Here is a 19,281-nt window from a genome sequence, read left to right on the forward strand (position 1 = left end):
CACATGCTGTACCAAATGATCCAGCCCGGCACCCCAGTAACAGTTTATAGTTACATTGAACTTACCTGTCAGGCTCTACATCTACCCAACATCTCTATGACAAGTACTATTTCCTATTCTATTGAAGAGGAAAAAGAATAAGGAACTAAAACCAAGGTCACCCAGCTCTTAAGTTGGGGAGCAAGAATCTGGACCCAGGCGATCTGGCTCCAAATCTACGCACCTAATTCACCATACTGTCTCTCAAAAGCATTATCACTAGAACCCCAGCTTCAAGGGAGAGACTTCTGTTTCGTTTACTGCTGTGTCTTCTGACTCTTAGGAGGAGTGCAGGTGGAGAGAGGAAAAGACAAAGATGGTGGTGGCTCATGGGGAAAGAAACCAAAGGTATCCACCCGGTAGAGTCCGAAGGCCTAAAAGAAGGCACTTACTCAGAAAAGCCTTTCCACTTCAGTAGATATTCCACTTGCCCCTTAACTACACGCCTGTCTAGCACCTTCTCCACGACATACTCCTCCTCATCCTCTGAAGAAGAACTGTCAGCTGTCCGCTTGGTTTTCTTGCCCATGTCGCAAGCTGTTCCACCTGAAGGATTAAGGCCACCGGGTTCCTGCAAATAGGAAGGACAAAATGGTCAGAATCCATACAAGGAGTTATAACTCTGTCACTGCTTGGGGCACCTAGGTGGCTCAGTCAGTTAAGCATCCGACTCTTGATTTGGCTCAGGTCATAATCTCACAGTTTGGGAAACTGAGCCCCACATCAGTTTGGGTTTCTGTCTCCCTCTCCCTCTCTCTGCCCCTCCCCCGCTCACTCACTTTCTCTCTAAATAAATACACTAAAAAATTTAAAAAAACAAAAACAAAAAAAACCTTTGTCTCTTCTTGATGGAATGCAGGGAGTACTGTACCCCTCTCTTGGGTCTTGAAGCATTCTACAGATGATTCCTAAGAATATAAGTAAAAACTGGGTGAATCCCCACTTTCCCAACCACAACTTTCTCTTCAGCTTACAAGACCAAAATCATTATTAGACACAACTGTCTAACTCCTCTATTTTCAGATTCCAAAAGACAAGTGGTATGGTATGTTACTCCTGTAACTGTTTACAACCCAGGATCTCAAAGAAATGCAGAAAACCATCAGCTTAAAAGAGGGATAGAATTAAAACCTTTCCCTACAAGGTGAGTAAGTTTCTTTATAAAAATGAAAAAAGAAAAGCCACGAATTGTAAGCCTTCCTCTGCTCTAAGGATCCTGACTAGCCTCTTAGCAGCACACAAAAAAGGCTTGGTCAGGCATCTTTCACCACTGTCTTCGGTGACCTGGTACATCTCTCCCTTAAACAAATTGAGCTTGTCCCTACATAGTATCCATCAGCTTACAAAAGCAAGGCTGGCATCTCAGACACAGCAAGCCTCCTTCTTCATTTGGGGATGGGAGAAAGGTAGGGAGAAAAAGAAAATTTTATTCCATAAAATAGAAATTAGTTATTGGATTGTTCAGTAATTCTCAAGGCTCAACTAATCCAAATAGTTAAGGAGGTACCTCTCTTAACTGGAGTTGACTATGGGCCAAAGGAAGAAGAGGAGGAAAAAGAACTCTGGCCCCAGACTCACATCAACACGAAGCCTCAAAACACAGAGGAACCATTCATAGGCCCAAGGAAAGCTGAAGCAAGGCAACACAAATGGAAATTGAGTTAAGCTCAGAAAAATGCACAACTAGGGGGTACTCAACACAGAATCTAGTTTTTTAAGTTCCCATGTTGTTGTTTCCATAATCATTTTTAAGAATTCTTCTTTAACCATGTTAAATGATGCCTACAGCCTGGATTATAGAGTAGCAGGAATTGTTTTCTTAGCTGAACTCCATTTTTCTTTTCCTGCAATCTTAAAAGATTTTTCTTCACCACTTTCTAAAAATATTTCCATCCTGACTAGAAGAGGACTCCCAGGAACAAGGAAGGCCACTACTAATCCCAGAATTTTGTTCAAGTCAAGTAGCATAAAAAGTTGCATTTATCAATTTGCCTCAAGTTAGCAACATTTAAGGAATTATTCCAAGAACATCTAATTGGAAACCATGTCTCCAGAACCTATTAGCAATAGGGCTGCCCACCCAAAAAATTGTACCCATTACTGCCCTGTAATAAAACTAAGTTTTTATTAAAGTCCTTTATTTGGAAGAGGGGGTGGCAGGGGGAGAAATGTAGACAGGAGTTTCAAAATAATTTTTCCATGAATTTAGAAGAGAGTCCTAAGCTTTAAGAAAAAAAAAAAATCTTATTTAAAATAAAAACAGCCTCCGACCTCACCAGAGACAGGAAATGTCATATTCCAGGGAGAGTACCCCACCCCCACCCCCACTCACCTTGGAATTTCCGGGAGCTGAGCAGTTTAGGTCAGAGCGCTGGGGTTAAAACCAGCCCCGGGTTAGATGCATGCAGTTAAGCATTGTGGCTATGGCCTCCCATGCCTCACGAGGAAAAACAAGGATTTACATATGTGTTCTTCAGTTTGAGGGAGGAAAGAGGAAAATCTCCCTTTATACCTTCATGCAGAAGAGGAGCCCCAAAGGTAGAAGATGAATGGGGGTTCCCTCCTTTACCTACCGGATCGCCCCAGTTCTTTCTTTCCCTCTGGGCTAACAGGAGGGGCCTCCCCTCCCAGGTCTGGGGCTTGGCGGGCTGGCAGCTCCCCCGCCCCCACCCAGCTGCCTGGGAGCCACTGCGCAGCTGTCCCAGCCCGTTGCCATGGCAACTGGCAGCAGTACTAGACTAAGGGGGGGGGGGAGCAAACGGAAAAGTTAAAAGGCTTAACTTTCCTTTTCTGTGAAGACTGGGTGGAGAAGTTGGAAGGTACTCCCTTGGCCTCAAAGCTAAGGCATTCAGAGCTCAAGGGAATCGGTTCTTGGGTTTTAAACCCAAAACTTGTACTTATTCCTCTAAGAGCACTGGGAATTAATCAATAGCATTTTAAGATCATCTAACAGGATTATAGCTCAAATGGAAGGGGGAGGGGAAAGGCTAGGTCCTTGTACAACAGGGAATCAGTTCAAACCACCCACCCCAACCGAGCCCAGAAGCACTTTAAACAAGGCCTTTTCTACCATCTGTCACTGAACAGTTAATTAAAATTGCTTGGGGGATGCACGGCGGGGGGGGGGGGGGGGGGGGAGGGGGGGGCAGGCGGGGGATAGCAGGAAAGGGGGAAAAAGGAAGTATTTCAAGACACTATACAACTTTCCTTCTTTGGGAGAATACGAGATACAGAAACAGAATCCAGACACTTGAAGCATTACCAAAAAACCTATCAACTGACATTATAGGTAGAAAAAGATTTAATCCTTCAGTAGTTTTTAAAAAGGGAATAGTTTAAAAGTCCATCCTCACCATCGTTAAAACCATTTTCATTAGTTGTTCTTATAACGTTATGAAACAAATTTCTGAATAATTACGACCCACCCAAAGCATTAATATATAATAATTTAAAACCCTATATACCAATAATGCCTAACACTTGAGAAAAGGAAGGCTGAGATAAAGAAAAGAAATACTTGGTGACTTGCAGTCCCATAAAGTGTCCTTTCTCCTGGCCCTAAAGAACACTTAGGAGAGCTCCAAAGCCCTGCTCTGCTTTACAATATAGGTCTTTAGAGCCAGAGATTGCTGCCATAGGAGAGTAAGAAAAAGGGACAGTCCAAAGCAAAGAACCCAAGTGAGGAAAAAGCAGAGAATTGTGATTATTTTGGTTATCAAACAGAAGAGATTGCAGGGTATGAGAGTAAAGTAGACAGTTTTTAACTACAGATTTCCTCAACTTTGAATGGACCCGTCAGGAAATCTGAGTAAAAACTGCCTTTTTGGACTCTTCCTAACTTTTTAAAACTTTTTGTAGTTAAGGGATATGAAAACAATGCCAAAGGAATTAGATCAGGGTTCTGACTCTGTGATTAACTTGCCATGTGTGATACAGAGTAAATAACTGAGATCTAACCCCAGTCACTAAAATGGGCCAAATAAATCCCCACTGCCTACCTCCTAGGGAAACAGTGAGTTTATATAGAAACCAAAGAGATGGTAAGTCCCCCAAAGAGAAGCTTTTGTAAAAATATAGGGCCAAATACAACAGCAGCAGGAAATATGTGACCTTCCAAATTCCTAAACTGTTAAACCCTATCACATGTAGTAACTCCTGCAACTCAACATGTTAGTAGACATCAAGAAGAGTGTCTTTGTTAACTAGGCACCAGTAAACTAATAAAGCTTCAGAGAATACACAGGTACATTCTTCTTTTTTTTTTTTAAGTTTATTCTGAGAGAGAGAGAGAGAGAGAGAGACAGTGAGCAAGGGAGGTGTAGAGAGAGGGAGACAGAGAATCCCAAGCAGGCTCCGCAGCTGTCAGTGCAGTGCCCAACTCTGGGCTCAAACCCATGAACTGTGAGATCATGCATGACCTGAGCCAAATCAAGGGTCGCTTAACCACTGAGCCACCCAGGCGCCCCCAGGTACATTCTCTCTTAAGGGTAAAATACTTATTTTTACTTCTTAAAGCTCAGAAAAGCATTGGAGTGGTAGTATGAAAAGACTAACAGTAATTCTGTGAAGAGATAAAGAACAGGAAAGAATGACAGCAACATTAATATTTTAGTGCAATCTTTTAGGAAAAAAAAAAGTGAAATCAACAAGGAAAAGGACAAAAATATTCTGGTGTGTATCCCCTCCCTGAAACACCCGGAAATAATGTCAGATCAATTTCCTCCTTCCCCCTCTTTAAGAACTGCCTAAAGGGCACATGGCTAAGGTCCTTTTCTCTTTGGGAAATGGGTTTTGTAACAGCTGACAAATCAAATTGGGCGTGATGCCAGGAGTCAGAGTCCAACCATAATATTCTGTAAAGAATGGCATGCAAGTGTCTTGTAAATCTCCTGGACAGTCACAGATCAGAAGCTGGCAAGGATGACGACATAGTTCTGATGGAATGTGTCTTATCTTAACCTTGAAGTTACAGATCTGCTCAGGAGCAGCAGTAAGAAATGAGAAATGCACTCAGACGTTGGAGGGAACATAATTCTCCTTTAGACAGTGCGACCCAGTATATTAGGGTCAAATGAAACACAAAGCCAGACGGACAATTTAAGGGCTAGAGCCCGGACCAGATAAAGCATCAAGACTGGTGGTTCACGCTGAGCTTGAGAGGAGGGAGCCTCCGTTCAAGTATGAGAAATGAGACATGGCTGGCAGGATGATGGAGTGATTAAGGTAGAATCCCGATACCATGACGAAGGAAGAGAGGATGAGCCTGAGCGCAACCTTATCCTTATAGAAATCTCCATAGGAAGGGGTGAGCAGCTTCTCAAGTTTCTAGAGTCTTTCAAGCGTAACAGTTCTCAGCCCTTTCTTACACACAGTAACTCTGCTAAAGGCATCAACAGCTACAGATAGATTCCAGCAATTTAACTGCCCATCAGGATGTGAGAAAAGAGTAGGCTCCACCAACCCTTCATATCAACAACACAAGGCAAACTCACCTTACAGGCCTGAGCGCTAGGCAAAAAAAAATACCTAAACCAGGGATCTGGTAAGAAGTCAGCCTTGGAAAAATATCAAAGAGCTTTGTGGCCAGGCACAGTCAGAACCCACATTCCAAGTCGATGACAGGAGACTTCTTTAACAGATAAATCTTTGGGGGGGGGGGGGGAGTGAGGAGGTAAAACAGAAAGAGAAGAGGGACAAAAAAATCCCACTCATTATATCATTACAAGGGTTAAAAAAATGTATTAAGAACTGCTAGTCTGCAGAAGGTACAGAGAGACCATTACAGAAAACTGGGACAATCCAGAACAACAGAGGTAATGGTCAGCTATTTGCATTTATCAATCCTAGAACCACAGAATCACCCACATAGGGTCTCTGGGATCTGTTTGTCCAGTTCAGGCTCTGCTCCAGTCCCTCCAGTCACTACTTTGCAATGCCAGCTGTCTTGGTGGCTTTTCTTAGATCTTGGTGTAGCACATTTTATTTTCATCACTACTTACGAGCAAAAGTATATATACAACATAATTCTAAATCTTTCTCTGAGCTTGCTTTGTATTTTTTTTAAAGTAACGAAAACCAACTGGTAAAGTGCCTCACTGAACCACCCACTGAACTATTTGGAGGCAGTAGTCAGACCAAATGTCAAAACACATAATCGGTGAGCTCTCTCTTCATTTTAGAGTTTCTTTTTCTTTCTTCTTCTTCTTCTTCTTCTTCTTCTTCTTCTTCTTCTTCTTCTTCTTCTTCTTCTTCTTCTTCTTTTTTTTTTTTTTAAAGATTTTATATTTAAATGATCTCTATACCAAACATGGGGCTTGAACTTACAACCCGGAGATCAAGATTTGCATGCTTTACCAAGTGAGCCAGCCAGGCACCTCCATTTTAGAGTTTCAAAATAAAATCTGTAAGCCTACTAGCAAGGCAAAAATCCTCCAGAAAGCCTACATAAAGAGGAGAAAAGGGTGAGGGCATATGCAAAGCTCCCTATCACATGTATTAATTAAATATGCTGCCAATGGGTGAATTCAGTTAGCCCAGGCTTGAGAAATTCCCATTTCTCTCCCAAAAGTACTTGGGGAAAGTTAGTAGCTTAGGTGAAGATTAAATTGTCAGCTACAGCACTGTCTTCCAGGAGCCTTATCGTGATAAATAAAACAGATGAAAAGAAACCAAATTTACAGAACCGTTTTAATCTGGTCTACTATGTTCTTTGTTCTTTATGTATCTAGAAGTACCAATGATTTTGAGTTTGTAACACATACAGCATAAAACTAAAATACCCTCTATAAAGATGTTTTCTTCTACTAGATTTATGATTTCCAAAGTATTAGCCATGTGGCATTTTAACAAAAACACAGCATAGAGATGCACATTACAGCTGTCCTGGCTGTCTCAGGTTTTGTTAAATGGGCTGATAACTATCACTCCACCTCCACCAAAAGCCCATGAGCACCCAATTCAAGAGGAGTTAAAAGCTTTTTAAATGTCTATTTAAGAGACTGGATTAGGAAAGAGTTGAGGAGGAAGATTAACTGTGGTCGTTAACACCCCTATCATTAACAAGCCACATATAGACAACACAAACTTTATTAATAGAGAGGAGCGTGGAGAGAGGAAATGCTCTCCCTTTGGCTAGTGCAGCTCCAGTTTGTGATCCTTTAAAAATCAGGCCTAGGCACTGCCTCAACCAGTCACAGAATTATTCTGGGGCAAAGTATCCTGTTTGTTGATTATCCAAGACTCTTGCTCCAGTGAGCAAGGGAGTAAAGGGCCTTTTGTACTTTTAGATTAAAACATATACATTATAAATAAAGGGTGCCTTATAAATTTTATTTGGCTGTACTCTCCTCCAAGCAATGAACCACACCATTAAAAAATATAAATGAATGTGTACCACAGTGATTCTCAGAACCGCTTGAAGTTAATCAGTCTGGTTCACTGACATGTTTAGCACAAATTCTTGAGATCTCATTACGAGATCACAATCTCACAAAATAATTTTATATGGGATTTTATTTCCTTTATTAAAATCTACTGAATTTCTGGGGTGACTGGGTGGCTCAGTCGGTTAAGCGTCCGACTTCGGCTCAGGTCATGATCTCACGGTTTGTGAGTTTGAGCCCCGTGTCAGGCTCTGTGCTGACAGTTCAGAGCCTGGAACCTGCTCCGGATTCTGTGTCTCCCTCTCTCTCTGACCCTCCCCTGTTCACACACACACACACTCTCTCTCTCAAAAATAAATAAACACTTAAAAAAAATTTTAATCTACTGAATTTCTTCTTTCAAGTGTCAGTCCTCTTTAAATTTAGTTAGGCCACACCCAAACCCATCACTGGGCAAGAGGTTAGACATCCAATTGTGCCAAGATTTATGAGAAAGTAGAATTTGGCACCGCTATGGGCAAATGTCTTCCAGATAATGCTTTCCAACAATTCTGTCCTTGCAATGTACTGAACTCCTCTTAAGGGACCACAGTCTCAGGTGGGTGTTAATGTAATGCCCCTGATTTTGAATTCGAGAGACCACCAAGGAGCCGATACCGATGCAAACGCACAAGGGTTTATTTGAAAGCTCGAGCTTGGGCCCAAGTATACCCAACACAGCAGAGCAGGGACTTGGACCCCTAGGTTAAGAGGCGTAGCAGTTTTATGGGGGCCAGCGGCCAATGAGATTGTAACACACACAGAAAGTTGCACATTCATGTCAGTCCACATGCAGGTGGCCAACTGAATTACAATTTACCCTATGGTAACTGTTTGAACTAGCCTATCACTCTGGTCAGAATTGGCGCGCAAGTTTGGCGAGCAAAAGGTGGGGTTTACATTCTCTGGCGGTTAGGGGTTCCGCATTCCTCAGTGAGCTGGTTTCCAGTAAGAGTGTGCTCAGCGGCTTGACTAGGGTGGGGGAGTGTCTTAAGCAATAAGTAGGTCATGTGGGGGTTATACATGAGATAGCGGGTGTAGCACAAGATGGAGTTAGTCTTGCTCTGCTTGTCCAGGGGTAGGGGATTTTTGTTAAATTCCTTGGGTCCCACATTCCCCCCTTTTCCAGAGGATCCTATGCAGGACCCAATCATGGGTTCTGGGTTTCTGTCGAGAGAGTCAGTGGTTGGTATTGTTGCCTGAGTACCGGGAGTTGAACTGTGTTGACTCAGTCCCTGACAAAAGCCACTAGTCTATTGATGAGGCAGGGCCCGAAGGTCAGAAGGAGAAGGATGATTAGGGGACTGGCTAGGGAGGACAATAAGGTAGTCAGCCAGGGAGAATGACTGAACCGTGATTCAAACCATCCCTGTTGCTGCTCTTGTTTTCGTTTTCGATTGGCTAATCCTTCCCTTACCTTAGCCATTGATTCTCGTACTATCCCTGAGTAGTCAGTGTAGAAAGAGCACTCTTCGTTCAGGGCAGCGCAGACTCCCCCTTGTTGTAGAAAGACTAGGTCTAATCCCCTTCTGTTTTGGAGAACCACTTCAGACAAGGATGTTAGGGACTCTTGGAGGTGAGAAATGGAGGTCTCTATGCGCTCTAGGTCTGTATCAATGGCAGCCCTGAGGCTACTGTAATGGGAGGCCTAGGTGGCTAGTGAGGCAATTCCTGTTCCTGCGCCTGCCAATCCAATTCCTAATAGGGAGGCAATGGTGATGGCTGAGATGGGTTCCCGTTTATTTTGTTGGTGGGTATCCGCATCTTTCCATTGAAGCACCTGTTCATCTAAATGGTAGATGATTCTAGGGAGTAGTTGAACCAGCACACAGAATCCCTCAGTTCTGTATATAACTTGACCATGAGCGCAGGGAGTTAGACCCTCGGAACAAGCCCACCAACTGTCCTGGGGTGGTAGATAATACCCTGTATTATTTATAGGCTGTGTAACGTTGCACAGAGCCTGGTGGGTGCGTGGAGGAGTGCCTATACAGAGTCCTTGGCCTGACACGGACTGCAAGGTGAGGCCTTTACTACCAGGCTCTCAGTGCCACCTGCAAGCATTAGGGTCCGTGGTCGTGTTATATTGCCCCATTATTGCGATACCCTCATAGAAGGGGGGGCAGATATCATAGCACAGCCAGCAGGATCGGGTAAGATTGGGCTTAGTTGCGTTAAGGAATTTGTAAGCTTTGGACATCAGGGCCCAAAGAAGGTGTTGAGAAGGGTCGAGGGGGAGGAGAGGGGAGAGGAGAGTTGGGACTGGGGTGCCCCCATCAGAAGTGTTGTGGGCAAGCCTCTGAGGTTGAGGAGATGTTAGCACGGGTGGCACTAGCACAGTGTCGGGACCTATTCCAAGGGTTTGACCTTTTGGGTTCTCTAGTTGTCTGATCATGAATAGGACTCCATTATCATACCCGCTTTGGTAAAGCCGGAGTCCCCACAGAAGTCCTGCTCCCCAATTTGTTGCTTGTTTCCCGGTCTCCATGAAGGAAATGGTGACTGGATTACAGTAGGGGCGTTCTGAGCATGAGGGGTGTGTAGTATTCAGTTGGAATTTTATGAGGCCGGACGGGTTTTGTGATAGCCAATTGCATGTCCCAGTGTGTTCGCAACCCCATGCCTGGCAGAAGTAGTCCGCCCAGCCACCTCATGAGATACTATTACTGGATTGGGAGGGGGCTGGACATACGTAAAAACAGGTATTTTGGAGGGCTGTTTTGCCTACTTCGGTGCCACACCCTGGTATCCCTAGTCATCCGTTATGGAAGTTGGGGTTTTTCCCAAACAGGTCACATAGGTCGATTGTCAGATTAGGCCACCAGGTTCCCCTGGGGTGTAGTTCCGACAGCTGGGTTACTACCTGATTAGTGCTTGGGGTGATGATTTGCCAGGTTAGATTAAGTGGTTGGTGGGGGTTGGATTTAGTTGCGAGGGGATACAGCACAAGTAATATTAGCGAGGCAAGTGGTAGGCACGCAGCCTTAGCTTTAAAGGATTGTCCTTGTCAGGCTGACTCTTCCATTCCGGAACAAAGTCTTTGAGGACGGCGTGTGGATCAGCTGGCCTGACGTGGGTGTAGTGGACCCAGGGAGTTATTCTGTCGACCTTGAGAGCAGTGGGCGTGGTCATGATCACAACGTAGGGTCCTTTCCAGCGAGGTTGGAGTGCCTGCTGTTGGTGCCTCCGCACGTATACCCAATCGCCTGGTTGATACCGATGGGGGTCAGGAGGCGACCCGGTCTCGTAGAGGGCCTTCAGCTTAGGCCATACCTGCTCATGGGCTCTTTGTAACATTTGGAGGGAGAAAAGAAGCTGTTGGTCATTGAACTCAGCAAGCACTTCGGGTTTCAAGGCAGGAATGATAGGTGGGGATGTACCAAACATGATTTCGCAGGGAGTTAGTCCCATCTTATATGGTGAGTTTCTCATCCTATATAGGGCAAAGGAGAGGAGAGTGACCCAGTCCCCGCCAGTCTCCAAGGCTAATTTAGTTAAGGTCTCTTTTAATGTCCTATTCATTCTCTCTACCCGACCTGAGCTCTGGGGTCTGTAAGCACAATTTCCAATCTGCCCCCAGTATTTGTGCTACTCCCTGTGTTACCTTAGAAATAAACCCGGTCCATTGTCGGATCTGATCCTGGCAGGAAATCCATACCTTGGCAGAATGTCCTCCAGCAGCTTTTTGGTCACGATTTGCACTGTTTTGTGCTTAGTGGGGAATGCCTCTGTCCACGTAGTATCTACATCTTCGTAGTATCTATGAAAACTAGCAAGTACTTGTACCCACATTTTCCAGGCCTTACCTCGATGAAATCTATTTCCCAGTATGCTCCTGGGCGGTCTTCCCTGAGTCGGGTTCCGGCCTTAGACCCATGGGTGGTGGCGTTGGTTAGCTGGCATGCATGACAGCTTGCCACAATCTGCTCGATCTTTGCTCGAGAGTCCTTAATAATGATCTTAGCATGTCGTATGAGGTCTTCCATCTTTCTTGTTCCCATATGAGTACTCCGACGCATTTTGGATAGGACTCGTTGTCCTAGTTCCTCTGGCAGGATGATGCTGGAGTATGCGGCCCTCCACCAGCCATGCAAGCATTGGGTCATAGGCAAGTGTTTAATCCATTGTAAGTCAGTGCCAGTATAGCTGGGGGTGTCCAGCAGGGTTGATGCTCCCAGATCGGGTAGCGTGGTTAAAACCTGGGTCACCGAAAGGGCTGCATCCTTTGCTTTTGAGTCGGCTAGCTGGTTTCCCCTGGCTACTGGTGTGTCTGCTTTTTGGTGTCCTGGACAATGGATGATAGCTAGTGCCTTGGGCAGCCAGAGGGCCCTTAGGAATTCAAGAATCTCTGTTTTGTTCTTAATAGTCTTTCCCTCTGCTGTCAGAAGCCCTCTCTCTCTGTAAAGGGCTCCGTGGATATGAGCGGTGGCAAAGGCATACCTGCTGTCGGTGTAAATGTTTATTCGTTTACCTTCTCTCATGGTTAGTGCCTTGGTCAGGGCGATCAGTTCTGCCTGTTGAGCCTATGTTCCGGCTGCCAATGGCTCTGCCCAGATGATCTCCGTTTCTGTGGTTACGGCTGCCCCCGCGTATCTGATTCCTTCTCGGACAAAATTGCTGCTGTCCATATACCAGGTGGCGTCCGCGTTCAGCAGTGGCTGGTCCCGGAGATCAGCCCTGATTCCGTGCACCTGTGCCAAAATCTCTTGACAGTTATGCAGAGCAGTGTCCCAGTCTGGGTTGGGGAGTAGCGTTGCCGGATTCAAGGTTGTAGGTGGCTTGAATAAAATTCTGGTGGGGTTCAGCAGTAGGCTCTGATAGGTTCAGCAGTAGGCTCTTCAGCAGTAGGGTCAGACCAGCATTGCTGATCCAGCGGTCTGGGCTGTTTGAGTACCCCTTCAATAGCATGTGGGGTGGTAACATATAGCTCTTGCCCCATGGCTAGCCTGTCTGCATCCTTGACCATAGTGGTCACCGTGGCAATAATTTTTAAGCATGGGGGCCATCCAGCGGCCATCGTGTCCAGCTTTTTAGAGAGATAAGCTATGGGTCTTTTCCAGGGACCTATGTACTGGACAAGGACCCCTTTTGCCACCCCGTCTTTCTCATCTACATACAGGTAGAAGGGCTTGGTTAGGTCAGGCAACCCGAGAGCCGAGGCAGACAGCAAGGCCTGTTTAAGGTCATTAAAGGCCTTGTTCATGGCCTCTGTCCATTCAAAATTTTGTTGGTGCCTGGTGGCCTCATAGAGGGGTATGGCCATCTCGGCAAAACCCGGAATCCATAATCAACAGAACCCTGCCGACCCCAGGAATTCACGTACCTGACGGACGGTTTGCGGCTGTGGGATCCTTAGGACGGTTTCCTTCTGCGCATCCGTCAACCATCTTTGTCCATCCTTTAATTTGTACCCCAGGTAGCTCACCTCTGCTCTGCAGATTTGGGCCTTTTCGGCTGAGGCCCGGTATCCTAGAGCCGCTACAGTCTGGAGTAAGTCCTTGGTGCCTCGCAGGCAAGTGTCCTGGTCCTCCGCCGCCAGCAGGATATCATGTACATATTGCAATAAGGTCAAATGAGGGTGCTCAGAACGGAACTCACCCAAGTCTTCGTGTAAGGCCTCATCGAAGATGGTTGGTGAGTTTTTGAATCCTTGTGGTAGGCGAGTCCAGGTGAGTTGGCCATTGATGCCTTTCTCGGGGTCCGTCCATTCAAAGGCAAAAAGGTCTTGGCTCTTGGGTGCTAAAGGCAGGCTGAAAAAGCCATCTTTTAAATCTAATACTGTATACCAATTTTTGTCTGGAGGCAAGGTGGAGAGGAGGGTGTATGGGTTTGGGACCATGGGGTGCACATCCATTACTCGCCGGTTGACTTCCCTTAAGTCCTGGACTGGCCTGTAATCGTTAGAGTGTGGTTTTCGCACCGGCAGCAAGGGAGTGTTCCATGCCGGTTGGCAGAGCCTTAATATGCCTGAGTCTAGTAGTCGTCGTATGTGGGGCGTGATTCCCGTTCGCACTGCGAGAGGCATGGGGTATTGGCGGACCCTAACAGGGTCTGCCCCCGGTTTTAGTTCTATCTATATAGCCAGTCGGTGTCGGGCCAGCCCGAATCCCCGTTTCTGCCCATGCCTGAGGAAATTCCTGTAGCCAACGGTCAATGTCAGTCATTGGGGCTGGGGGCGTCTGGTGGAGACGATATTCATCTTCCAAACTCAGGACAAGCACCTGAATCGGTTTCCCTTCTTTGTCTAGGATTTTTGCCCCTTTGGGGTGGAAGCAAATTTGTGCCCCCATCTTGGTGAGCAAGTCCCAACCTAATAACGGGTAGGGACATTCAGGGATGACCATGAAGGAGTGGGATACCCGACCCATGCCGAGGTCCACAGTTCTTCGGGTAGTCCATGAGTACTGTTTGGTCCCCGTGGCCCCTTGCACCCATGAGGTCTTGCTCGCCAATTTTCCCTGGGGTTGTAATAAGACCGAATGTTGTGCCCCAGTGTCCGCTAGAAATTCAACTGGTTGCCCCTCCACTCTGAGAGTTACCCTGGGCTCGGGGAGGGGTACCGAACCCCGACTCCCCTAGTCGTCCAGGTCCTCCATCTCTAATATCTTGGCAGGGGCCTTAGATCTTTTGTTAGGGCAGTCTTTCACCCAGTGGCCCTCTTCCATGCAATAAGCACAATGGTTTTTCGTTTAGTTTAGGGTGCTCCCGTCAGGGACCAGGGCCATCTTCCTTACCTGTCCCTGAAGTCAGCATCTTGAGGTGCCTCCGTTTTTCCTGTGGGTCATCCATGGTTGTAGCCAGCAGGATCTTAGCCAGATTTCGGGTCTGCCGGTCGCATAGTTTAGTCTGTTGCTCCTCCGGACTTTCTCTATTATTGTAAACTCTCTCTGCTACTATTATTAAGTCCTGCAGGCTCTTTTCTCCTAGCCTCTCCACTCTTTGTAATTTTCTTTTGATGTCTGGAGTGGCCTGATTAACAAAAGCCATGATAATTGCGGCTTTTGTTTCTGGGGCTTCTGGGTTCATAGGGGTGTACTGCCTAAAAGCCTCTGTGATTCTTTCTAAGAAGGCTGCTGGACTCTCATCCTTACCTTGTCTTACATCATATACCTTAGCCAGATTAGTAGGCTTGCGCGCGGCAGCCTTGAGATCTGCCATTAGAGTCTGGCGGTAGACCCGGAGTCTCTCCTTACCTTCAGCCTAATTGTAGTCCCAGGTAGGGCGGGATAAGGGGAAGGCAGCCTTTATGAGGTCTGGGTTTTGAGTCGGTTGTTTGTCCTCTCCCAGGACAGACTTCCGAGCTTCCACCTGTATTCGTTCTCTCTTCGGTGGTGAAGAGAACCTGCAAGAGCTGCTGACAGTCATCCCAAGTAGGCTGGTGGGTAAAGAGAACAGTATCTAAAAGCCCAATTAAATCTTTACGGTTATCGGAGAACTTTGCATTTTGAGTTCTCCAATTATATAAATCACTGGTGGAGAACGGCCAATATAACATTGGTTGTTTTCCAGACTCGTCAGGAGGCCCCATGGCACGGAGGGGAAGGGCGGTGGAGTCGGCCGGCCCCATATTTGAGGGTGGGGCTGCCCGGTGGGTCCATCCAGGTGTCCCTGGTGCTGGCCCACGCACAGGAATTCCTTCGTCAGGGAGGGATGGTGCCCCTCCTGCAGCCCCTGGTGCTTCCAATGGAGGGGCGGAAGGGGGAGGGAGAGCCTGGTAGGGCAGTGGATGAATCAGATCCTCTGGAGAGGAATCCTGCAAGACCAGATAAAGGGACGTTTTGGCCTTTGTGTCAGTCTCCTTCTCGGCTTTCCCCAGGGCTAGAATCTTGGTAGGTCCTGCTTTGGGGGGTAAGAATGGTTTTAGCCAAGAAGGGGGGTTTTTGATCATGTCCTGCCAGACCAGGATGTAGAGCACCTGGTCAGGGTGGCCATCTGGTTTGTCCTTGAAGATTACAGCCTTGACCTGCAAAATAATAGGTAGGTGGAAAGTTCCTTCTCGGGGCCATCCAACGTCAAAGGTTGGCCATTCTGACATGCAGTAAGTCTGAAATTTCCCTTTTCTTATGTCTGTGCTCAAATTATGAGCCCTTTCCTTAACGTCCGAGAAGTGGGACAGCATAAGAGACAGGGGGTAGTTTGGGTCTGCCCCATTTCAATCCACACCAAGACACAAACAGTTATGACGATTAACAAGGACACAATAACACAGACAAACGTTCCAGTGCGGCTGCGGAGACAAAACAGAAAGTAAAACGAAGGGCTGGCTGTCCGTAATGGCAGCCGGCCCTCCTCACAGATGAGGACTTTGTCCTCCTGGCGGGGGCAAGGGATATCTCCCAAGAGCGCCAGGACGGCTCGCCAGCGTGTCCACTTAAGCCAATGCTGACCCAAAGACAGTTTGGAATTCCTACAGGTAGAGATACAGTATAGAGCTCTCAGAAAATATGTGCACGAAAGGTAGAAGTTGAGTGCAGTCACCAGACGTGGGACCCTCTAAGTGGGGTCCTGGGGGTGTCTCGAATCCCAGACGAGCCCCCAAATGTAATGCCCCCGATTTCGAATCCGAGAGACCACCAAGGAGCCGATACCGATGCAAACGCACGAGGGTTTATTTGCAAGCTCGAGCTTGGGCCCAAGTATACCCGACACAGCAGAGCAGGGACTTGGACCCCTAGGTTAAGAGGGGTAGCAGTTTTAAGGGGGCCAGTGGCCAATGAGATTGTAACACACACAGAAAGTTGCACATTCATGTCAGTCCACATGCAGGTGGCCAATTGAATTACAATTTACCCTATGGTAACTGTTTGAACTAGCCTATCACTCTGGTCAGAATTGGCGCGCAAGTTTGGCGAGCAGAAGGCGGGGTTTACATTCTCTGGCGGTTAGGGGTTCCGCATTCCTAAGTGAGCCGGTTTCCAGTAAGGGTGTACTCGGCGGCGTGACTAGGGTGGGGGAGTGTCTTAAGCAATAAGTAGGTCATGTGGGGGTTATACATGAGATAGCGGGTGTAGCACAAGATGGAGTTAGTCTTGCTCTGCTTGTCCAGGGGTAGGGGATTTCTGTTAAATTCCTTGGGTCCCACAGTTAATCTCACACCCACTCCTCCCTTAATTAAATGTGATGAAGCGTGAACTAGTAGATTCAGTCACCTTTCATGAAGAACCTGGCAATTTCATCTTAAGTAAATCTTAAGAAAAATGGATTCCAGCAATGTTTGAGTAGTTACTATGAATCTTAGATTTTTACATACCACTTTGGCAGAGCATGTTCACAAAACATGAAAGGGTTAAAACAGAACTAAAAGATCTACCCACAAGTAAAATTGAGGTCATATTTTTCAAACAGCCATAAAATTAAGATGCAGTGCTAATCCGACATCATCCAGCTTGTACAGATTTTATTTTTTTCTTAAGTTTATTTATTTATTTTGAGAGAGAGAGAGTGGGGGGAGGGGGAGAGAGGGAGAGAGAGAATCCCAAGCAGGCTCCACATTGTCAGCACAGAGCCCAATGTGGGGCTAGATCTCACAAACTGTGAGATCATGACCTGAGCCGAAATCAAGAGTCCAAATGCTTAACCAACTGAGCCACCCAGGTGCCCCCAGCTTGTACAGATTTTAGGTATTAGCAGCTTAAGGGTCTACAAAGACCCCTTCCGGTTTCTCCCACAAATCCTCTATCTTAAGGAAAAGCCTCTTCTATGCCAATTTACACTATCTCACAGCCTTAGTTTAGAGAAGACGTTCAAGTGACATAAAAATTAATTTGCATAACCATAAACTAAAATCTCTAATTTAACTATTGAAATGCTATTATACTTTAAGTCAATACGCTAAAATTTGATTAATACAATGCTGACAAAAAAAGAGTTTTATAGAATTGGAGTTAGACTGTTAAACTTCATGGAGTAAAAGAGAGCACTCCTTCAACTTATGGCATAATTTTGTACTTTACTATTACCTTGGTGTATTAGCAACATGAATTATATTGAAGTCATAGCCTACAATTTAGATAAATAAAATCAAGGCAGTATTGAACTTTTTCCCATCCCATACAACAGTATCCTTGGCAGCTCCTTGGCCATCCATTATGTTCCTGACCAATTTCTCTCTGTGGCAATTTAAAAGCTGTAAAAAAATACATAATGGGTGATGACAGGAGAAACAAACCCACACCAGAAATTATTGAACCTTGTAGGTCTTTGTAAGTGTCTCTATTGACATTTAAGTGTGAGTTACTATGCCACAATATCATAAAAGTGTGCTCTACACTTCAGATATATTGATAGTTAAATGCAAAGAAAGGCCACCACCAGATTAACGGCTAAAAGGGATAGCCAATCTCAGACTACCCAGCTCTTCCACTGAATGCTCTGATGTGTTACTTAAACCAAGTAAAATGTTTCTGACTCGCTTTTTGTCCAGTTTCCAACTACAATCCTAATTTAAATCCTATGCCAAAGGGATGATTAATATAGCAATTCTGATCCTTGCTCTGGGATATTTATTGAGGGCCTAGTAAGTGTCAAGCATTGCATGGGCACGGTCTCTAACCCAGTCTTCAATTTAAGAGCTAAGGATTTTAACAGTTTCTCCTTGATTAAGTCAGCACTGGTTAGTCCTGTCCCCAAAGGCTGTTAACAAAAAAGCTACTAAAAGGGCAACTTGTTAACAGTGGCAAAATCAGGACTAGGAATTAGAAGATGTGGTCCTCTTCCAGTCAGATCACTGAAAAGATCAAGCTAGACAGTTCAGTTAACCTTAGGGTGTTAAGTTATTTGCCATACTTATCTCACAGATCTGCTGTGAAGGTAAGACAAATGAGCTAGAAGACACTTTTAAAAATATAAAGGAAATATGGGGCACCTGGGTGGCTCAGTCAGTTGAGTGTCTGACATAGGTTCAGGTCATAATCCTGCAGTTCCAGAGTCTGAGCCCCACATCAGGCTTGCTGCTGTCCTCTCACAGCCTGCCCTGGATCCTCTGTCCCCCTCTCTCTGCCCCGTCCTGCTTGTGCGCTGGCTCACGCTCACTCTCTCTCGCTCAAAAAAAATATTATGTATATGAAACAGAAGTGCCTGATAAATGAAATTAAAAATAATGAATGCTAGGTAAGTGTTCCCTCCTCTCTTATTTTCTGAAAGTATTGGTGTAGAATTAGTATTATCTCTTCCTTAAAGGTTTGGTAAAACTTACCAGTGAGGCCATCTGGCCCTGGAGTTTTCACTGGGGGAAGGTTTTCAACTACAAATTTCATTTCTTTTTTTTTTTTTTTTTTTCTTTTAATGTTTACTTTGAGAGAGAGAGAGAGAGATGAAAAGGGTGAATGGGGAAGGGGCAGAGAGAGAATCCCAAGCAAGCTCTGCACTATCAGCGCAGAGCCCAACTCGGGGCTTAAACCCACAAACTATGAGATCATGACCTGAGCCAAAATCAAGAGTCAGAAGATTGAACCCCCAGGCACCCCCCAAATTTCATTTCTTTAACAACTACAGGGCTAGTGAGGTTCTGTATTTCTTCTGAAGTGAACTTTGGTAGTTTGTCTTTCAAGGAGGTGATTCAATTCATCTAAGACACTGAATGTATGGACATAGTTCATAATATTCCCTTATTGTTTTTAAAGTGTCTCTACAATCAGTAGTGACATCCCTTCTCTTAGTCATTTGTTTGTTTGTTTCCCGGATCAGACCAGCTTGGTTTATTAATTTTACTGATTTTCTCAAAATATCAACTTTCACCTTCATTGATTTTCTCTACTATTTTTACTTTATACTTCATGCTTTTATCTTTACTATTTCCTTTTTTCTGCCTACTTTGGGTTTA

General features: G+C 45.5%; 1 protein-coding gene across 6 annotated transcripts in view; it reads right to left on the minus strand.

The window, feature by feature from the left end:
* Positions 1 to 19,281, minus strand: part of CBX5 (chromobox 5) — a 45,037-nt gene that overhangs the window by 18,230 nt on the left and 7,526 nt on the right. For 2 of the 6 annotated variants that reach the window (XM_042946728.1, XM_042946723.1), the window contains exon 2: positions 432 to 610. In XM_042946728.1, the coding sequence (XP_042802662.1) occupies positions 432 to 568 (137 nt within the window). In that variant the 5' untranslated portion in view covers positions 569 to 610. Of the gene's footprint in view, positions 1 to 431; positions 611 to 872; positions 948 to 2,371; positions 2,563 to 2,612; positions 2,718 to 19,281 lie in introns of those variants that run through there. The other 4 variants (XM_042946725.1, XM_042946724.1, XM_042946726.1 and 1 more) reach the window with 4 other exon arrangements.

Source organism: Panthera leo, chromosome B4 (assembly GCF_018350215.1).
Source record: "Panthera leo isolate Ple1 chromosome B4, P.leo_Ple1_pat1.1, whole genome shotgun sequence".
Lineage (NCBI taxonomy): Eukaryota > Metazoa > Chordata > Mammalia > Carnivora > Felidae > Panthera > Panthera leo.